At 36.1% G+C, this 20,125-nt stretch overlaps 1 protein-coding gene across 1 annotated transcript in view; it reads left to right on the top strand.

Annotated features, from left to right (window-relative positions):
* Positions 1-20,125, top strand: part of LOC150074942 (uncharacterized) — a 503,230-nt gene that overhangs the window by 103,446 nt on the left and 379,659 nt on the right. The window contains exon 7 of the mRNA XM_090388998.1: positions 11,927-12,032. Coding sequence (XP_090245124.1) covers positions 11,927-12,032 — 106 coding nt within the window. The remainder of the gene's footprint in view (positions 1-11,926; positions 12,033-20,125) is intronic.

Genomic DNA, 20,125 nt, shown 5'->3' with positions numbered 1-20,125 from the left:
TGATGTTATCAACAGAAAATTCAAAATGGGAAGCATTCAAAGAAATAATCTTGAGAGATACTAGGCTTTTCATGCCAACTAAGAAATATTGTTCAAGATTTAAGCCTAAATGGATGTCAGATGAACTAATTAGACATGTGGCAGAGAAGAAAAATGTATGGGATACATATAAATTAACAAGTGACACAGAAGCCTATGATAGATATAAGCTGGTCTATAACCAAATCACAAAGGAGGATCAAAGGGAGGAGAGAGGTAATTACAGACCTGTTAGTTTAACTTCTGTTCCAGGAAAAATAATGGAGGCACTGGTTAAAGAAGCATTGCAGGATCATCTAAACAAGACTTCACCTATGTCCAGGGATGCCAGATTTCAAATTAGGTCTCGCGGGACAAAAATGAAAAAAATTGTGGCAATTTTTCGCAAGAAAATTTTTCACAATTAACGATTTTGACATATCATTTTTAATTTCTAAACTTCATTTTGGCATTTAAAAATGTGTTTAATAAAAAAAAAAACAACAAAAATTGAGTTAAATTTTCATTTATACTATATAATCCTAAAAATTATTCAATATTTATCACTTGATTTCACTTCATTAAGAATGACTAAACCTTGATTTTTAAAAAAAAATTGGAATTCCGATCAATTCATTCCGAAATTCTGTTTTATCATCAACTCGGCCTCCAAATTTTTTAGAATCAACCTATTTCTATCTTTACACCAAGCACTCGTCATTAGACTAAAAATCCTTTCAGATGTCGCATTTGCATGCGGAATAGAGAAAATGTATTCGATAATTTAAAAAAATTGTGGTGAAGAATTTTTTAAAAAAAAAACAAACCCATCTTTGATCACACAGTAATCGCCTTTCAATATCCGTTATTTGCCATAAATCTTTTTAAGAAGATATATTCTTCAAACAGCAAATCTTGATCTACTTCTATTTTAAATGTGTTAGTGATTTCTAGGATTTCATGAAATGCTGGTATGCTATGCAAAGATAAGTTAGAGAGAATTTTATATTTGTGTTCATTGAAATTAAACCATTTCTCTATATATTTTATAGCCGTATCAAATAAATTATTTGCTTCCATTTTAAACCGTTTTGAAGCATCTAGGTTATCACAATTTTGGATAATTTCATGAACTTTTTTTCCATAATAACATTCATTCTTATGCTCAAACAAGGACTGCCTTACATTATTCATAATTGAATATACTTCAACAATCGTAACATTACTACCTTGTAGTTTTTTTAGCGCTGGTTGAAATATTGAACATACATTCTTTACAAATTTTACTTATGCCTCATGAAGCTCATGTTCAAAAAATGTCTCAATATAGGTGCTATGTTATTCTTGCTCATAAAATACAATTTAATAGGTGCAAAGTTGGTCAATAGTCGCTCAATAGCCGGTAAAAGAGTCAGCCACCTTGTTAGTATATGCCGTAACATTCCATTCTGTTTCTGTCCATTCGAAAAAGTCTTTTAGTTCAGTCGTCTTTTTTGTTGAAGAGCTAACTTCATTAAATATTTTAATAACAATAGATTCTATATCAATACTGTCAAAATGATGTCAAAATAATTTTTATTCTTTTTATAATGAAAGATAAACACACACTCAAGATAAACCTAGCTTAGACCACCAGACAGCACTGACATCATTGATCGCACTATTTACACAGACGCTTACATCTAAAAATCCCCTAGCGGCTCGAGGGGATTCCCGGACATCTAACGCATCCCGTGAGCATTACCGTACAACTCACCCGCCAATGTCCGAAATTCATACGTATTTGGAAAGAAATACATTTCATAACAGCATCCATCACTTTTTATCGCATTATTTTATTATTTTACAGTCAAAATCTGTTAATTTTTTTTTACCTGCGGGACATTTAAATGTTTATGCAGGGCACGGGACACATCACTGTCCCACGCATTGCAGGACGTCTGGCATCCTTGGCTATGTCTCGGACATAGCTGAAGTCTTGTTTAGCTATGTCTCGGACATAGCATGGGTTTGTTAAAGGAAGCCTTGTCATTGTCTGACCAATTTGATTGGATACTATGATGTAGTCACAAAGGAACTGAATGCAAAGAACAATTTTGATATCATTTATTTGGATCTTAGAAGGGCTTTTGATACCGTTGCACATGGAAGACTGCTGCACAAATAGAAGCAGTGTGGCATTGGAGGCAAATTGCTGCTATGGAAAAAAGAATGGTTGAGGGGGGAAAGACAAAGAGTGGTAATCAATGGACACTGCTCTTCGTGGACTAATGTTATTAGTGGAGTTCCCCAGGGTTCAGTGTTGGGTCCATTGTTGTTTTCTGTGTTCATTAATGATATTGATGATGGTATATCAGATTTAATGTCCAAGTTTGCAGATGATACAAAGGTTGGCAGGGTTGTTAATGACAGTACACTGCTGCAACAGCATCTACAAAAATTGAGCAGAAGTGCTGAGAGGTTGCAACTGAAGTTTAACATTGATTAATGTAAAGTAGTGTATATGGGAAGCAGTAACCCCAGAGTAATGTATCAACTGTGTGGTACTACACTGACAGTGGTAGAGAGTGAAAAGTACCTGGGGTAATTGTGCAGGCAGATATGAAGTTTTCTGAGTAGTGCAGACGGTCTGCAAGAGTAGCTTATGGTGTCTTATCAACGATATACAGAAATTTTTCTAGCAGGGATAAGGAGGTGTTATCCCCTTGTATAAGGCAATGGTGAGGTGTGAAGTGTGTGCTACGCACTGCTGCTCCTTCCCACCTGGCCACACCTTGAGTACTGTATACAGGTCTGGAGGCCTCATTTTAAGAAGGATGTAGAGCTGTTTAAACGAGTACAGAGAAGGGCAACAAGATTAGTGAATTGAACAAAGGGTTGCTCTTATGAAGAAAGGCTTAAGTTTTGCAAATTACAGTGTCTGAAGACTAGGCACCTGCACAGTGATCTGATTGAGGTGTGTAAAGCCTTGAATGGTTTGAGCATACTCAATGCTGATGGGATTTTTCCTCATGCTCAGAGTAATTGCCTGAGAGGGCATAAATTCAAATTGAGGAAAGGCAGTTGTAGGTTAGATCTATGGAAGTTTTCCTTTAGCCAACGGGTGGTTGATTGCTGGAACAAACTTCCATCTGTTGTTGTAGAAGTTGATAGCTTAAACAGATTCAAGGCAGAACTGGACAAACATTTGGAGCGAGCGAATGGGTGAAATGAGGAGGTGTGGGTGTTTTTTTTTTTTTTTTTTTTGGATGATGCTATATAAGCTTGCTTTCTTGCATTATGTGCCCTTGCTAATGAGATTACACTAAGCTTGTTGTTTTTTGGTTTTTAGGAGCATTGGCAACTAAGGCCATATTGCTCCGGGATATGCGGTGGTCATTTCCTGACCTTTCCGCATCTTCCGTATTTGGTGGTGACGGTCTCGAATCCCAGTCTAATCAAGAAGTGTGTGCTACGCACTGCTGCTCCTTCCCACCTGGCTACGGAGGCACCTATTACACTAAGCGAAAACAGTACCTAACTAATGAGCAAATATACTGCAAACGAATCCATACCTGTAGATATATCTAATTTGATATACATGGAAATATTTCCTGTTGTTACTTACTGTAATTAGTCCCTTGGAAATATTAAATTTATATGGACTTATTTCCTGTTCTTTTTTTAATTGGAATCATAACTACACCACCTTTGGATCTTTATTCACCATGTTACTTATATCCCTGAAATGGTATCACTACATTTTTTGGATATAAAATCAACTGATTATTTTTCCTTCGTTTCATTTTCTATTATTTTCATAGTAAATTCACACCTGATATTACCTGTGGATCTGTATAGTGTTGTATACGTGGAATTATTTCCTGTTCTTCTATACCTTAAATGTTTCCTTGGAATTGTAGCATATTCGTGGCTTATTTCATCATTAATCACCATATTACTTACACCCCTGGAGTTATATCACTTCATAATTGGATATAATGTTATCTGATTCTTTTTTCTTGATTTCATTTACTACTATTTCCATAGTAAATTCTCATTTGATACTATCGGTGAATTTGTTTTTTGCCCCCATTAAATCTTTATATATTAACGATAATGTTTAAATTTGTATGACTGTATCACTGTAAAGGCATACTATTTCAACCGCTTTTCTTTTCCTTTCTCAACTCTAATTAGGTGCCTCCATAGCCAGGTGGGTAGGAGCAGCAGTGCGTAGCACACGCTTCTTGATTAGACTGGGTTGGAGCCTGTGACGACCAAATACAGAGGATGCGGAAAGGTCAGGGAATGACCACTGCATATCCTCGGAGCAATATGGCCTTAGTTGCTAATGCTCCAAAATAACCAAATAACAACAACTATAATTATAAATTGTCTCCATGCACTTGTATTCTAAATATAACTATGGAGGTCTCTATTTTCCTGCTATTTCGAATTTCTTCACAAGTCCTCTTCGCTGCTATAAATTGCTTTCTCACGTAGATATATTGCTCATTTGGTTTAAGCCTGCTTGCATTCATCTACTCTACTGAATTTGTGCATTTCAGCTCCCCGCGTTTATTTTTCCTGCCAGCTCATTTTATCTGCGCATTTCTTAAAATACTCCAGGTATCGTATACTTTCACTATCTTATCATACTTTCGGTTTCGTTTTAGATTTGTTATTGGCATGTCTTGACACTCGTGTTTTTCCTTTCAATACAAGCATTTGTATTAGCTCCCTTTTATACTAACGCTTACAAATGCCAGAATCCTTACTACAAGGTTGGGCTTCACAACCACAGCAAGCTTAATATTTCAGCTGTCTAATTCTAAAGTTCTTCCCGTTCATTAAACTATTAATACGAGGGTGAAATGAACGCTCCTGCTATCCTACTTCTATTGCTATTTTTCATCTTTATTTATTTAAATAGTATTAGTAATGGCCGCATGGTGCAAGAAAGCCTATGGCTTATGCTGCACCAGCCAAAAAAAAAAAAAACGAATAAAAAAAGAGAAAAAAAAAAATAATTAATAAAAGAAAAGGAAATTAAACCTATCGTCCTATGTGCTTCCCTCACCCGAAGGTACTATCCAAATGACCTTAGAATTTCCCCAAACTGTCAGCCTCTACCACCCATGTAGGCAACTTATTCCAGTAATTTATAACTTGCTGGCTAAAATAAAACTTCCTGCAGTCCAATCTAAACATTTCCCCCCGTAATTTGAATTTATGTCTTCTAGTTCTAGCATCATTTATAATCTTGAAAATTTTGTCCTCATTGTCCTCATTCATTTTACTGATGCCTCTCAGAGCCTTAAACACCTCAATCAAATCTCTTCTAAGGTGTCTAGTTTCCAAACTCTGCAACCCACATATTCAAAGTCTTTCTTCATAAGGATACCATTTTGCCGATCTCACCAGGCGAGTTACCCGTCTTTGCACCCTTTCACGAAGCTCGATGTATTTCTTTAGGTGCAGTCTTCATACTTGGACACAGTATTCCAAGTGTGGTCTAACAAAAGCCTTATATAATGGGATTATCACGTCCCTATCTCTACTTGCAAAAGTTCGATAGATCATCGATAGGACACCATGAGTCTTCCTTGCAACCTGTTTACTATGCTCAGAGAATTTCATGTCTGACCGTATCGTAAACCAAAGTCCCTTTCCTCCAGTACTGGGTTTAGTTGAACTCTACCAAGTGAATAAGTTATTTTGGGATTACTGTTTCCCAGGTGTAATACCTTACACTTTGTTGAATTAAAACATAGCTGCCATTTTTCTGACCATTCCTGAAGTCTATATAGGTATCTCTCTCTCTCTCTCTCTCTCTCTCTCTCTCTCTGAAGAAGCTCAGCTTGACAGTGATCATTAACTACTCTACCAATTTTAACATCATCTGCAAATTTATACATCACGTCCTATATCCCTTCATCGATGTCGTTTATGAAAATTAAAAACAACAGTGGTCCTAATATTGATCCTTGGGGAACCCCACTTCTTACATCAACCCAATCTGTGGAATAGCCATTTATCACAACCCTCTGCTTCCTGCCCTGAAGCCGTCGTGCTATCCATCTAAGGATTTTCAGTGATTCCAACCTGTTCCAGCTTATAAAGCAACCTCTCATGTGGGACTGAGTCAAAAGCTTTGCTGAAATCTAAATAAACAATGTTAAAATTATTCCCTAAATCCAGCTCGTGAATGACCCTTTGAAAATAGCAAACCAGATTTGTTAAACATGATTTTCCCTTTACAAAACCATGCTGAGTGTCCTTGAGAATTTCAATTCTATCCAAATGATCCTGAATTCCACCGATCGTTGCCTCCATGATTTTCCCTACCACTGAATTCAGACTGACAGGTCGATAATTTCCCACTTCACTCTTAGAGCCACCTTTATGTATTGGAGATACATTGCACTTTTCCAATCCAACGGAATCTCCCCAGAGTCTAGTGATGTTCGCATAATTAGCCTCAATGGTTCAATGCACTTCCTTGCCTTCTCCTTTAAGATTATAGGGTATGTTCCATCAACTCCAGAAGCCTTAGTGGCCTGTAGGCTCAAAAGTTTTTTTTCATTAAATAATCTTGCGAAATTTCAATATCATTAATTACATATTTTTCAACTTCGCTCCCACAATTTCCCATTGCCACAAAAGATTTTTCATTTGTAAATATCGATCCAAAATAACTGTTAAGTTCATCTGCAACGGCAGCTGATGTATTTAATACTATCCCCTTTCCCTTACGTAAAGTTCCGATCTGATTTGTCCTGCTCTTCCTGGCATTTATATATGTGAAGAATTCCTTATCCTCCCGCCCCCTTTGCTCTGTTTGCTAGTGATTTCTCGTAAACTGCCTTTGCCTATCGAACCTTTTCTGTGGCTCTATTACAGATCATCCTTTTCCTTCCCCATCCTCAATTTAATACCGCACTCTTATACCATTTGCTTGTTCCAAATATATTTTGTAAAACACATTGATTTCTTATCTTTACAAAATTAAATCCTACTCTAAATTCCACATATTTATGTTAAACGTATTGATATTAACCATTTTTATCCCAACTTGATACTTATTTTTACCTAAATAAATTACACTGCATTGGGATTACCTTGTCCATACTGTATTAGGAAATGCTAATTTTTGGCCTTTCACTTTTCTTCTACTACTATGGAAAAGTATAGAAATGCAGTTTCTGATACATGGTCAGGTGTAGTCCCCTGATGAAATACCTGATCATGTATCAATATTTATTTCAGCTGACGTCAGATCAAGCAATTTTTGCATTACCTACATTAGACCATTCATTAAATATGTTCCCCCCATGTATGATGACAGCTATACCATTTTCATTTTATTTTATTTTATTTGCATTTTATTAGTATATTGTTGTATTAATTTTAGTTTACAGTTCCCCCACTTTATATTGCCTTGGCAATTCGGCCCATAATTTACTTAATTCATCATAACCTCTAGGATATTAACATCCAACTGCTAATCTACTACTCTTCTTTTTCTACTTTCCTCACCCTTATAGTTGTTACTGGCACCTTGTGTAACTTTCACATCCATTTATGCATACCTTAATTAAATTAATATTATTACAACTTACTTATACTCTTGCATCCTTTAATGCTGCTTAGTGCTTTTAGGTGCATCTGTCATACCTAATTTATTAAACTTGCTTTCACTGAAACCATTTCATCTGTCATATACCACTTTTCTGTGTAGAATTGATATATGTGCTCTTTAAACTTTTCATTTAAAGAGTTACATTGAAAAACTATATATATATATATATATATATATATATATATATATATATGAAATATGAAAACAAAGATGTGGAAAAACAGGAAAAATAAGGAAAAACAGTACGTGTACCTGAATGCGCAAAGCAGCAAAACAGGATACATGTATATAAATAAGATAAAATAAAAATATATAAAAATAAAATAAAAATATAGATGGAGAAGTTATTAAACACAAAATGCCGAGCCTAGTTGAAGAAAAAAGAGAAAAAGAATGTTAAGATCCTATAAAAAAAAAAAAAAAAAAAAAAAATAATAATTATTAAGTAGAATTAAATCCGAATTAATGCCGAATTAACAGGCCAATTATATGTACAAAAGCTGAAAGAAAAAGAGGGGAGGGTGATAGAGATAAAAATTATAAAATAAAAATTAAAATTATAAAATAAAAATTAAAAATTGGTACATAGATCAGGTATTTCATCAGGGGGCTACACCTGATCATGTACCAAACACTGTGTTTCTATGCAAACTCATGTTGATGGAGAAGCTGAAGAAATGAAAAGGAAATAAAAAATAAAAAATAAAAATTTTTTTAAAAAATTTTTTATATCTCCAGAAACATGAGTGAGGTAGCCCCAACGCAGTGTATTTAGATTAATAAATTAAGTAACGTAGTGTATTTAGATTAATAAATTAAGAAAATTGAGTAACGCAGTGTATTTGGAAATAAATTGAGTCGATAGTATGTAAGAACGCCAGTTTAAATCGAAAGTATGTAATAAATAAATAAATAACAAGGTAGCGGTATAGAAAAAGGAAGCAATGCAAGGTAGGGGAGGGAAAAGAAGTTAAAAATACAGAGGCGAAGATAGTGAGAAAGAGGAAAGTGAGAATGTCCGAATCACCCTCGTATTACACTAATAGTTCAACGAACGGAAAAACGAAGAGTAGAAAGTAGAAAGATGTAAAGAGAAGGAAAAGAGTTTAAAGGATACTAGGCAAGCTGGGGGTGTAAGTACCCAACCTCATAGAGAGGGCCTTGGCTGTGAGAGTGTTAGTAGAAGTGGAAATTAATACCGCTAGCTTGTGTTGTATATTTTACGAAATAAAAATATGAAAAAGAGGAAAATTAAATACCTACGATAATTGGCAGAAACAAGTTGAGTGAAATATAATTAAGAAATGACAATAAAATATGCGATCATGATTAATAAGGTACAATTATGTGAATATGATTAATAAGAATGGAATGCAAACAGAGGGAAAACTATGACAACGATGGTGGAGTTGCTCAGAAGAGAAGAACTATGGGAGCCCTCTGTGGTCAAAATAAAATAGAGAAAATAAGATTGGACATAAATAATTATTGATATTAAATTACGAAAATGAAAAGAAAACTTAGGAAGTGAAAGAACACGAACATCGTTCTAATAGAAGTTATAATAGAAGTCATTATGTGTGATCACTTTCCAAGTGGTGGAAATACCACCATTCAAATGTACAACTATACAACTATACAAGTATCGAATTAACCCTAATCAAGGTGGAACATGGTGAAACCGAATTTTTCTTTAATGTAATCAGAGAGAATTTTTATAATAAAATTTAAGAAATTAATAGGAATGTCATTATTGCGAAGTTTGGTATAAAGATCATTTAAAGCACCAGCGAAAAGTGATTGATTGCTACTAATATTAGCTAAACGGATAATTTGTGTGCAGATAATATTTTTATGAACCTTAATCGAAATGTTCGAGTTCCAATTTGTTAAATAGATAATATTAAAATTAAATTCGCTTCTTTTGTCAAATAGTTCCAAATTATGACGAAGAGGAGGACTATTTAAAGTAATACTTAAATCCAAAAAATTTGCATGTTGGTTGCCAAAGTTTTCTTTATTGAGAGTGAGTTCAGTTGGATATATGGATTTAGCAATATTTTCAAAATGAATGTTGAGAATAAGAATGTCATCAACATAGCGGAATGCATAAAAATTAAGGTTCGGGTTGTTATCAATAAATAGATGTTCGTAATAATGGAGAAATAGATTAGATACTATGCTAGAAATTTTTTTTTTTTTTTTTTTTTTTTGGTAGTTGTTGGCGCATCGGCTTCTGTGGCCATATTGCACCTCCCAAGGTTTTTGCAGTACTTTGATCCAAGCCCGAGGCGGGAATCGAACCCGCGACCTTTGGGTTGCCGGGCAGGTACTTTACCCACTCGGCTAGCCCGGTCGGCTAGAAATTTGTGAACCCATGGGAACTCCTATGGATTGTTTATAAGCATATCTACCATCATAGATATAATTGTTTAGGATACAGAGGTTGATGTAGTTATTCCAAGTAACCTCATCTGTTGATATAACGTTTTTGTATTTGAGGAACAATTGATGAAGTACATTAACAATCAGGTGATGCGGTAAGGAGGTAAATAAGTTGGTGGAATCATATGTTTCAATACTAAATATGCTGGAATATGTATTGGAATTAAAAATTTTAATGATACTGTGGTTGTTGTTAATGATCCAAGTGGTAGGGATATTAATAAGGATAGTAGTTAACAATTTGAAAAATTGTTTACCTGGATGATAACAGCCACTTTTTTTGGCACTAGTGATGAATCTGAAGCCAACTGGATGTTTATGGAATTTGGCTATCATATACAAGAAAGGCAAAGTAGAATTGCGAATTTTGGTATGCAATTTTTTATGCAAAGCTATAATTTTTTTGATGATGGTATTAATGCCGAGATTACAGCGTAAAAAGGTGAACTACTTTCTACTTCCTTTTTGAGGGTGGTGTAATAAAATTGCTTGCAGAAGATAGCAAAGTTATTAGAAGCCTTATCTACCGGAGTGATGATAAATTTTTGTTGTAAATCTGAGATGTATATATATATATATATATAATATTAGTAAATTAATAAGAGGAGTTTACCTCAATATAGTACGTGGAACACTTCCGTATGATACCCTCCAGAAATTAAAACGGAAAAAACGAAAAAATCGACAACTTACCGGTCCATTAAAGTAAAATATAAATAATTAAAGTAAAATATAAATAATTAAATAATCAATTTAACACAATTCAAAATCAATTCAAAACAATTAAAATTCAAATTAATGCAATTAAAAGAATAACGAAAATATTCAAAACGATCTTCCTTCCTGAAGCTGACAATGCTATTCGACCAACTGTCGTGATCACAGGAATGAAAATCCTGTGATCACAACAGGATTTTCATTCCTGTGATCACGACAGTCGGTCGAAAAGCATTGTCAGCTTCAGGAAGGAAGATCGTTTTGAATATTTTCGTTATTCTTTTAATTGCATTAATTTGAATTTTAATTGTTTTGAATTGATTTTGAATTGTGTTAAATTGATTATTTAATTATTTATATTTTACTTTAATTATTTATATTTTACTTTAATGGACCGGTAAGTTGTCGATTTTTTCGTTTTTTCCGTTTTAATTTCTGGAGGGTATCATACGGAAGTGTTCCACGTACTATATTGAGGTAAACTCCTCTTATTAATTTACTAATATTATTATCAACGTAGAACATATTGAGTATTACAGCTCTGATTCATACTATCTAATATATATATAATGAACTATGAATAGCAAATATTCTTGCACGTTTTCTTTTTAAATTATCCCTTCCCTATATCTATTATTTTTTAATTTCTTCAAGGGCATCAGCCCTCTTCCTCAACTTTGTAAAAGTCCAACCGAACACTGAACTGTCATGATTTCCCATTTGGTTGCATCATGTCCCACTACAGATAACTCTGCAAAAAGGCATCAGTTAGCACATTGAATATAGACCTGATTTATAAGAGAACAGCGATTGAAGATCTTTCAGCTGACGTAATTACTTTAAAATTATAGCATGAACTGAGAGATAGGAGTATAATAATGCTACCTATTCCCAGATTGTGCTTTGCTATTACATTTTAATAACACTAATGATTTTTGAAATGCTTAGCTAAATACAAAAATATATGTGATTAGGATGGTCAATCTATCATTTGCTACAATTTAAAACAGTAAAAATGACTACACTACATGTTATTAGTTACAAGATACAATATTTGTGCCAAAATCAAATACTTAAAATACTTAGGTACACAAATGTTTTCTTTGTAAATTTCTGAAATAGGTTGCCAAGAGCCATATTGTGTAGTTGAAATGGATGAACCTGCCCAGAAGTTTCAGACATGTCCGTCAACAGACCCTAGTCCATTTTGGGATCAGTCATTTGTTTTGTAAGTCATTGAAACTTCTGTTGCTCATTTGTATGAAGTACTACAATTATGAACTTCGAAAAAGTTTTGTTTTTCAAAAACTGTATATATACGCTGAGTGATCACTGAATTATGACCACCTACCTAATACTTCGTAGGTCCTCCTTTTGCCCTCAGTACAGCTGCTATCTGACATGGCATTGATTCAACAACATATCAGAAGCATTCAAAAGGTATGGCCAACCAAGCTGTGTGTAATGCGGTCAGCAATGCAAGTATGGAGGTGATTGGTGTATCCAGACACCTGATATGCCTTTCCATAGTGTCCCACAAGTGCTCTATGGGACAAGCAGTTGACAATAGTGAAGACCACTGATACATTGTTCCACCAGGGGTCCAAGTTCCTGCCAGTGAAACATGCCCCACACCATACAGCCACCTCCACCGGCCTGCACTTTTGATACCATGCATGATGGATCAAGAGCCTCATGTTGGTGTGGAGTAAATGATGTGCCTCATCCGACCAGCACACCTTCTTCCAGTCTTCTAACATCGAACTTGCATGCACTTTGCACCAGGCGAGTCTTTTGCACCAATGAACCGTGGTCAGGAGAAGATGCCGTAGGGGGTTGTCTGCTGATATAGCCCATACATGCAAGCATGCTACATCATGCCAAATATTGTTCCGGGTTGGCCCATGTATTGGGTAGTCAACTCCTCAACGGTGCTGCGCCTGTTCACTTGTACGAGTCATCGGACTCAGCGCTCACCTGTAACATCAACCTTTCACTGACCTTTGCAGTTTTGCTGTCAGATTGTTATTTGACCATTTTGACACCAGTCCTGGTACACTTTAACTACAGCGGCTGTCGAACACCCCACCAGTTCAGCCGTTTGGGAAATCGAGGCACCAGCTTGTCGAGCACCCAAAATCTGTCCTTTATCAAAGTCCAATAAATCCTTCCTTTTAGCCATCACGCTCGTAATTTTACTACTTACTGAACCACTGACACCTTATCTATGCTATAGGTCGACAAACTCTGCACTCTCATGCCTCACATGGTCAATGGGTCGTATTCTGTTTTCATAGGGGTGGTCATAATTCTGTGTTGTGTGTGTGTGTGTGTGTGTGTGTGTGTGTGTGTGTGTGTGTGTGTGTGTGTGTGTGTGTGTGTGTGTGTGTGTGTGTGTGTGTGTGTGTGTGACAGATAATTCATATAAAAACAAAAAATAAGCCAGTAGCATGGCAAAACTGTAGAGTGAAAGTTAGCATAAATTAAGTCAACGGGTAGGGAGAAAGTAAAGGTAACAAGACAAAAACTGTAAGTCCCCAAATAATTTAAAGTTCAATTAATAATAATAAATCCAATTTAAATTTAAAACAATGCCAATTATATAATAATTTAGCGGTACCCCCTTGTAAGGTACCAGTTCCAAGAGACGTGAAATATCACCAAAAAGGGACTAAAAAAGAACAATTAAAAGAAAAAGTAACAAAATAATAGACTGACCATTATGCCCCATATCAGCGGAGGACCACCTGGCCAATGGTCATGGAATCTCTGCATTTCAATCGCTAGACAAATTGTCGCAAAGGCAAACAGATCGAAGGACCCAACCACCCCTTCCTCCTCCGATCGATCCACAAATGCAGAGAATTTGCATAGCGGTGGTCCTTATGCAGTGAGAAATAAACAACAGAACAGACAGCACTGTATAGCAAGAGGGTAGAGGCAAATTGTCGCAAAGGCAAACAGATCGCCTTTGCGACAATTTGTCTTGCAATTGAAATGCAGCGATTCCATGACCATTATTAGCCTCATGATCCTCCATCAATATGGGGCATAGTGGTCAGTCTATTATTTTGTTACCTTGTTTACTTTTAGTAGTTCGTTTTAGTCCCTTTTTGGTGATATTTCATGTCTCTTGGAACTGGTACCTTGCAAGGGGGGGGTACCGCTAAATTATTATATAATTGGCATTGTTTTTAATTTAAATTGGATTTAATTGAACTCTAAATTATTTGGGGACTTGCGGCTATGGTTTCTGTCTTGTTACCTTTACTTCCCCCCCCCCCCCCGGATTTAATTTATGTTAATTTTTATATTAACTTTCGCTCTACAATTTTGCCATGCTGCTAGCTTATTTTTTATTTTTATATGAATTATCTGTTATATACTGGGCATCATGTGGAGGATGTGCATTTTTCTGCCTCTAATGATAGTTTAATATTTATTTATTTTCCTATTTTATGTTATTGCATTCTAACTTTTTAAGCCATTATTTAAATAACGTTACTGTATTATGTCCTGGATACTGTAGATATGTAGTATGTATTATATATTTAATCTTATTGTAATCATTAAATTACGTTCTCTGTCGGGTCAACGATGATTAATATATGCTTACATTTAGAATTTATTTATAATTTACTTATTTTCTTACTTTTGATTCTAAAATTTCCTAACCATTTTTAATTACTGTATTTGGTTTAGATTTAAATTACTTAGCATATATTGATCATTACAGAAACAGAGAACTTCTTGTCATTTTTTGCCTTCATTCTGGGTGGTTGGCCTTAGTTGAAATCATCTGGATTGTGGGTAAAAAGCGATTATTTATATATATATATATATTTTTTTAAATCCTTAGCATTTTCCTTAATCCCTGAATGGTATTATTTGATTGATTTACCTTTTCTATTATTTTCTATTATTATCCTCAATATTTTATACACATTATGGTTGTAATGCATGATTGCTCTGCAACTGCATTGACCCATAAATATTAGTTACAGTCATTATAATTATTAACTTTCTTTTTTATTATATTTTTATTTATTTATTTATTTATTTACTTACTATTTATTTATTTACTATTTATTTATTTACTATATATATATTTGATAGTATGAACCAGAGCTATAATGCTCAATACATTCTACGTTGATGTCAATATTTGTAAAAGAATAAGAGTTTATTTCAATACGAAATAAAATATTTCCATATTACATAGAACATTTCCGTATGATACTCTCCACAAATTAAAATCGAAAATCTTACATTTTTTATTTATTTTTTTAATGTAAACCCCAAACACGAGAGATATTAGAACCTATAGTACTTAGTACCGTGCTTGGGTTGGAGGTTCAGAAGACGAAAGAAGATGATATTGGACTTGAACTTCTGTAGACTAATTTTCAGGAAATATGTATGAAGGAAGGTTGTTCCAGAAAACGGCAGTTGAATGAATAAACGAGGAAAATGAAAAGTTGGTTCTGTGAGTTTGAAGTTGTATGGTAAATGGATGTTGGCTGGTGGTGACACGTGTTCGGACTGTTTTAGAAGAGTGAGCGGGAATTATAGAAGCCAATTTGGAAGAACAGTGCCATGGAAGTATCTGTAGAAGAGACATGCCTCAGAAACAGTACGTCTATGAGACAATGAGTGGAGAGACTTTGTTAGACATGAATCATTAATTAACCTAACTGCCCTCTTCTGAATGGAATCAAGAAGCCTGAGAGAGGTTTTGCAGGCACCACCCCAGTTGTGGGAACAATATTCCATGGCAGAGCGGATTTGCGATTTATACCGAGTGAGCAGCTGTTTGGTAGAAAAGTAGCGCCGACAGCGAAAAAGAAAACCAAGTTTTTTAGATGCAGAGGAAGCAATATTTGTAATGTGCTTGTGCCAAGAGAAATTAGAAGTCAGGGTAATCCCCAAAAGAGATATATCATTTTGCCTAGAAATCGGAGTGTCACTAAAGATAAGCATAGGAGCAGAAGCTAAAGATAACCATAGGAGCAGAAGAATCCTTTTTGCGAGATATAAGACATGACTGAGTTTTAGAAGGATTGAAATCAACTTAGTTGTCTTTGCCCCACCGGAGAATTACCTGAAGATCGGCATTTAAGGAATTGGTAGCAGATTTTCGAGAAGTTGAAGCTGATTGAGCAGGGCAAGGTTTCTCAAAATGGAAAGTGGAATGCAATGTGCTATCATCTGCAAAACTATGGATAGGATTTCCAGTAAATGGAAGAAGGTCATTAATATACAAGAGGAAAAGAGTGGGGGAAAGAACTGAACCTTGGGGAACACCAGTATTAGTGGAGAAGTTAGAAGACAGTGAGCCCTCTACCATCACCCTCAGCGAGTGATCAGAGAGAAAACTGAATAACCAATTACTAAAAACAATTGGCAAACCATAAGATGGAAACTTGTTTAGAAGACCTTTATGCCAAACACAATCGAAAGCCTTTGAGATGTCAAGAGCAAATACTTGTGTTTCACCAAACCTTTCCATTGAATTAGTCCATAAATGGGTAACATAAGCCAAATATCACCAGTGGATCGACACTGACGGAATCCGTACTGGCGATAGTTGATCAGGCGGAAGGTTTCTAGGTAGTTTAAGTTTTGGCGGTTAATTGATTTCTCCACTACTTTAGAAAGAGTAGAAGTAATTGGAATGGGACGATAATTGGATGGGAGGGATTTGTTACCCTTTTTTAGGAACTGGTTGGATATGAGCAAATTTCCAAGCATAAGAAAAACACCTTTGGAATAAGAAAGTGAAAAAAGGCGGCAAAGAATAGGAGTAAGTTCAGGAGCACAGGTTTTGAGAACAAGTGGAGAAATACCATCGGGACCAGGAGCTTTCTTAGCATCAAGATTCGTAAAAAATCCTTTCGACATCCTTTTGATGGAAGACCACAGGAGGCATTGAATGGAGCGGGTTTGGAATGGTGGGAGGTGTTTTACCAAGATCATTAATACATGAGTTGTAAGAAAAATGGAATGCTAGCAGGTCAGCTTTATTCCTGGCTGAAGTGACAAAAGAACCATCTGGTTTGGACAGAGGTGGGAGCAGAGCTGGGCAAATGTTGCGGCCAATAGCTTGAGCAAGAAACCAGAATGCTCGGCTACCATTAGGGCAAGAAGCAAGTTTTCTACTCTTAGCCTGTTCAAACTCTAGTTTGGACTGATTAATAACTGCTTTACAATTGTTGCGAGCTTTGTTGTAGGCAGAAAATGAAGCTGAAGAATTAGAAACAAGCCAATTACGATATGCAACATTCTTCTTTTGAACAGCCTTAGCACATTTATTGGAAAACCAAGGTTTAGATAGAGGAAGAGATTTTAAAGTGGAGTGTGGGATAAAGGATTCCATTCCTGCAAGAATAATTTCACTGACAAGATATGAGCAAACTTTGATATCAGAAGTTTTAAAACAGTAATCGGACCAAGGAAAAGAAGAAAAGAAGTCTCACAGGTCATCCCATTTTGCATTCTTGTAATGCCAAACAATACGCGGTTGGGAATAGCCATGAGATAAAGGTTCCATTGGAGAAGAGACGATCACCAAGTTGTGATCTGAAGTGCCTAAAGGACCTCTCACTTCGACCACGTACCTAGAAGGGTTGTTTGTGAGAAAAAGATCAAGCGTGTTGGCTGTATGATTAGGATTGTCCGGTATTCTTGTAGATAAATGAATAATCTGTGCAAGGTCATTAGTAATTGCAAAAGCCTCAGCATCTCGACCAGCTTGGTCGGTGTGGCTAGAAAACGGAAGCCAGCTGGAGTTGTGAACATTAAAATCACCAAGGAAAATTATCTCACTGTTAGGAAAGTGGGACTGGAGAAAGTCAAGTTGAAAAGAGAGGAAGTCAAAGAGCTCCAAGTGATTAGTGGAGTTGGGAGAACGGTAGAGAAAACAGATGAATTTGACACACTGAGGTAGAACGATTTTAAGCCAGAGAAGATCAAAGAGAGGAGATTACAAATTGCCAAGTCTCTGACAGGGAATATCAGAACGGACCTATGCACAAGTACCACCTTTGAGGCAAAAGGAATCATACAGCGAATAATTCGGGCATCTGAGATGAGCAGTAGTTGAATCAACCGATAAATGAGATTCTGTCAGGAAAAGTACATGGGGTTTGGCAGACTGCAAGTGGAAATGGACATCATTGAGATTAGAATTGAGACCACGTATATTTGTGAAATGAATTAGGAAGTGCTTAGGAGGTTTAGATCTTTTCACAGATAAGTTTACTCTATTAGTTTGACAAGTCATGGTGTATTCAATAGTAAGAAAAAGTGGGTGGGACATGCTGTATGAAGTAATGAAATTTTTGGATATGGCGTACACATGGTAAGAATATACACGATTCCTTGACATAACATGGCCTCGACGCCAACCGGGCTAGCTGAGTGGGTAAAGTACCTGCCCGGCAACCCAAAGGTCGCGGGTTCGATTCCTGCCTCGGGCTTGGATCAAAGTACTGCAAAAACCTTGGGAGGTGCAATATGGCCACAGAAGCCAATGCGCCAACAACTACCAAATCAAAAAAAAAAAAAAAAAAATGGCCTCGACAATGCTCCCTGCACACACACACTACTCGGACTCTCTCCAGTCACTATCTGGCAGAGTAGAGGTAGCAAGATTATACATCCGGAAGCCTCCTAGAGAGTTACCAATAGGTTCGGTCGGGTCCGGTATACTAACTAGCGGCTGGCCTGTGAACACTGTTTTAGAGCTGTACCCTCGAAATGTAAGGAATTATAGTAAGAAATAATTAACAATAATTAAAAATCAAATGAACAGTATTATTATCATTATTAGCCATATGGTGCAAGGAATCCTGAGGCTTTTGCTGCACCAGCCAAAAGAAAATTTCTCAGTAAACCTATGAGAGAGAACATGAATCAGAGGTAAAAGGGAATCACCAAGAAAGAGAAGAATGATGATATCCAGCTCAGGACCCTTGGTTTTGCTAAGCCCATACTCACCAGATGTTGAGCCCCTGGGGTTATTAAAAAATAAGTCAAAAATTAGTTTATTTAACGAAAAAAAATTGCAAAACGATTTTCCTTCTTGAAGCTGACAATGCTTTTCATTTTCTACCACCTTAAGTGTAGTACCACACAGTTGGTACGTTTCTCTGGGGTTACTTCTACCCATATGCAGTACTTTGCATTTGTCAAGGTTAAACTTCAGTTGCCACTTCTTAGTCCATCTGCCCAAATTATCTAGATCCTGTTGCAGTAGTACACTGCCATTACTGTCATTAACAACCCTGCCAACCTTCGTGTCATCTGCAAACTTCGACATTAAGCCTGATATACCTTCATCAATATCATTGATAAATATACAAAACAACAGTGGACCCAACACCGAACCCTGTGGGACTCCACTAATAACATTAGTCCACGAAGAGCAGCACCCATTGATTACCACCCTCTGTCTTCTCCCACTTAACCATCCTTTTATCCATTGTAGCAACTTACCCTTAATACCATTCTGCTCCAATTTGTACAGTAGTCTTCCATGCGCAACAGTGTCAAAAGCTTTCCTGAAATCCAAGTATATGATATCAAAATTACTTTTTGCATCCAGTTCCTTTGTGACCACATCATAATAACCAATCAAATTTGTCAGACAAGACTTTCCCTTAACAAACCCATGCTGTGTCTGAATTATTGCTGCAGTCTTGTCTAGACTGCAGTCTTGTCTTTTTGACCGTATGTCGTGATCACAGGAATGAAAATTACCAAATAGGGATGTGAGCATGGTACTTAATTAGGGATTATATGTCTTCACGTAAAGGACTAAGAGTCGGAGATTAGATATGGCCAGCGAACATTTTGACATTGTTTATTTAGATTTCAGCAAAGCTTTTGACTCAGTCCCACATGAGCGGTTGCTTTATAAGCTGGAACAGGTTGGAATCACTGGGAAAATCCTTAGTTGGATGGCTTCAGGGCAGGAGGCAGAGGGTTGTGATAAATGGCTATTCCTCAGATTGAGGTTCCCCAAGAATCAGTATTAGGACCACTGTTGTTTTTAATTTTCATAAACGACATCGATGAAGGGATAGAGGACATGATGTCTAAATTTGCAGATGATGTTAAAATTGGTAGAGTAGTTAATGATCACTGTAAGCTGAACTTCTTCAGAGAGACCTAGATAGACTTCAGGAATGGTCAGATAAATGGCAGCTATGCTTTAATCCAACAAAGTGTAAGGTATTACACCTGGGAAACAGTAATCCCAAAATAACTTATTCACTTGGTAGAGTTCAACTAAACCCAGTACTGGAGGAAAGGGACTTG

This window comes from Mastigoproctus giganteus, chromosome 14 (assembly GCF_048544385.1).
Source record: "Mastigoproctus giganteus isolate SK-2022 chromosome 14, ASM4854438v1, whole genome shotgun sequence".
NCBI classification, from domain to species: Eukaryota; Metazoa; Arthropoda; class Arachnida; order Uropygi; family Thelyphonidae; genus Mastigoproctus; species Mastigoproctus giganteus.
The sequence above is the reverse complement of the archived record's forward strand: the minus strand, read 5'-3'. Positions and strand labels throughout refer to the sequence as shown.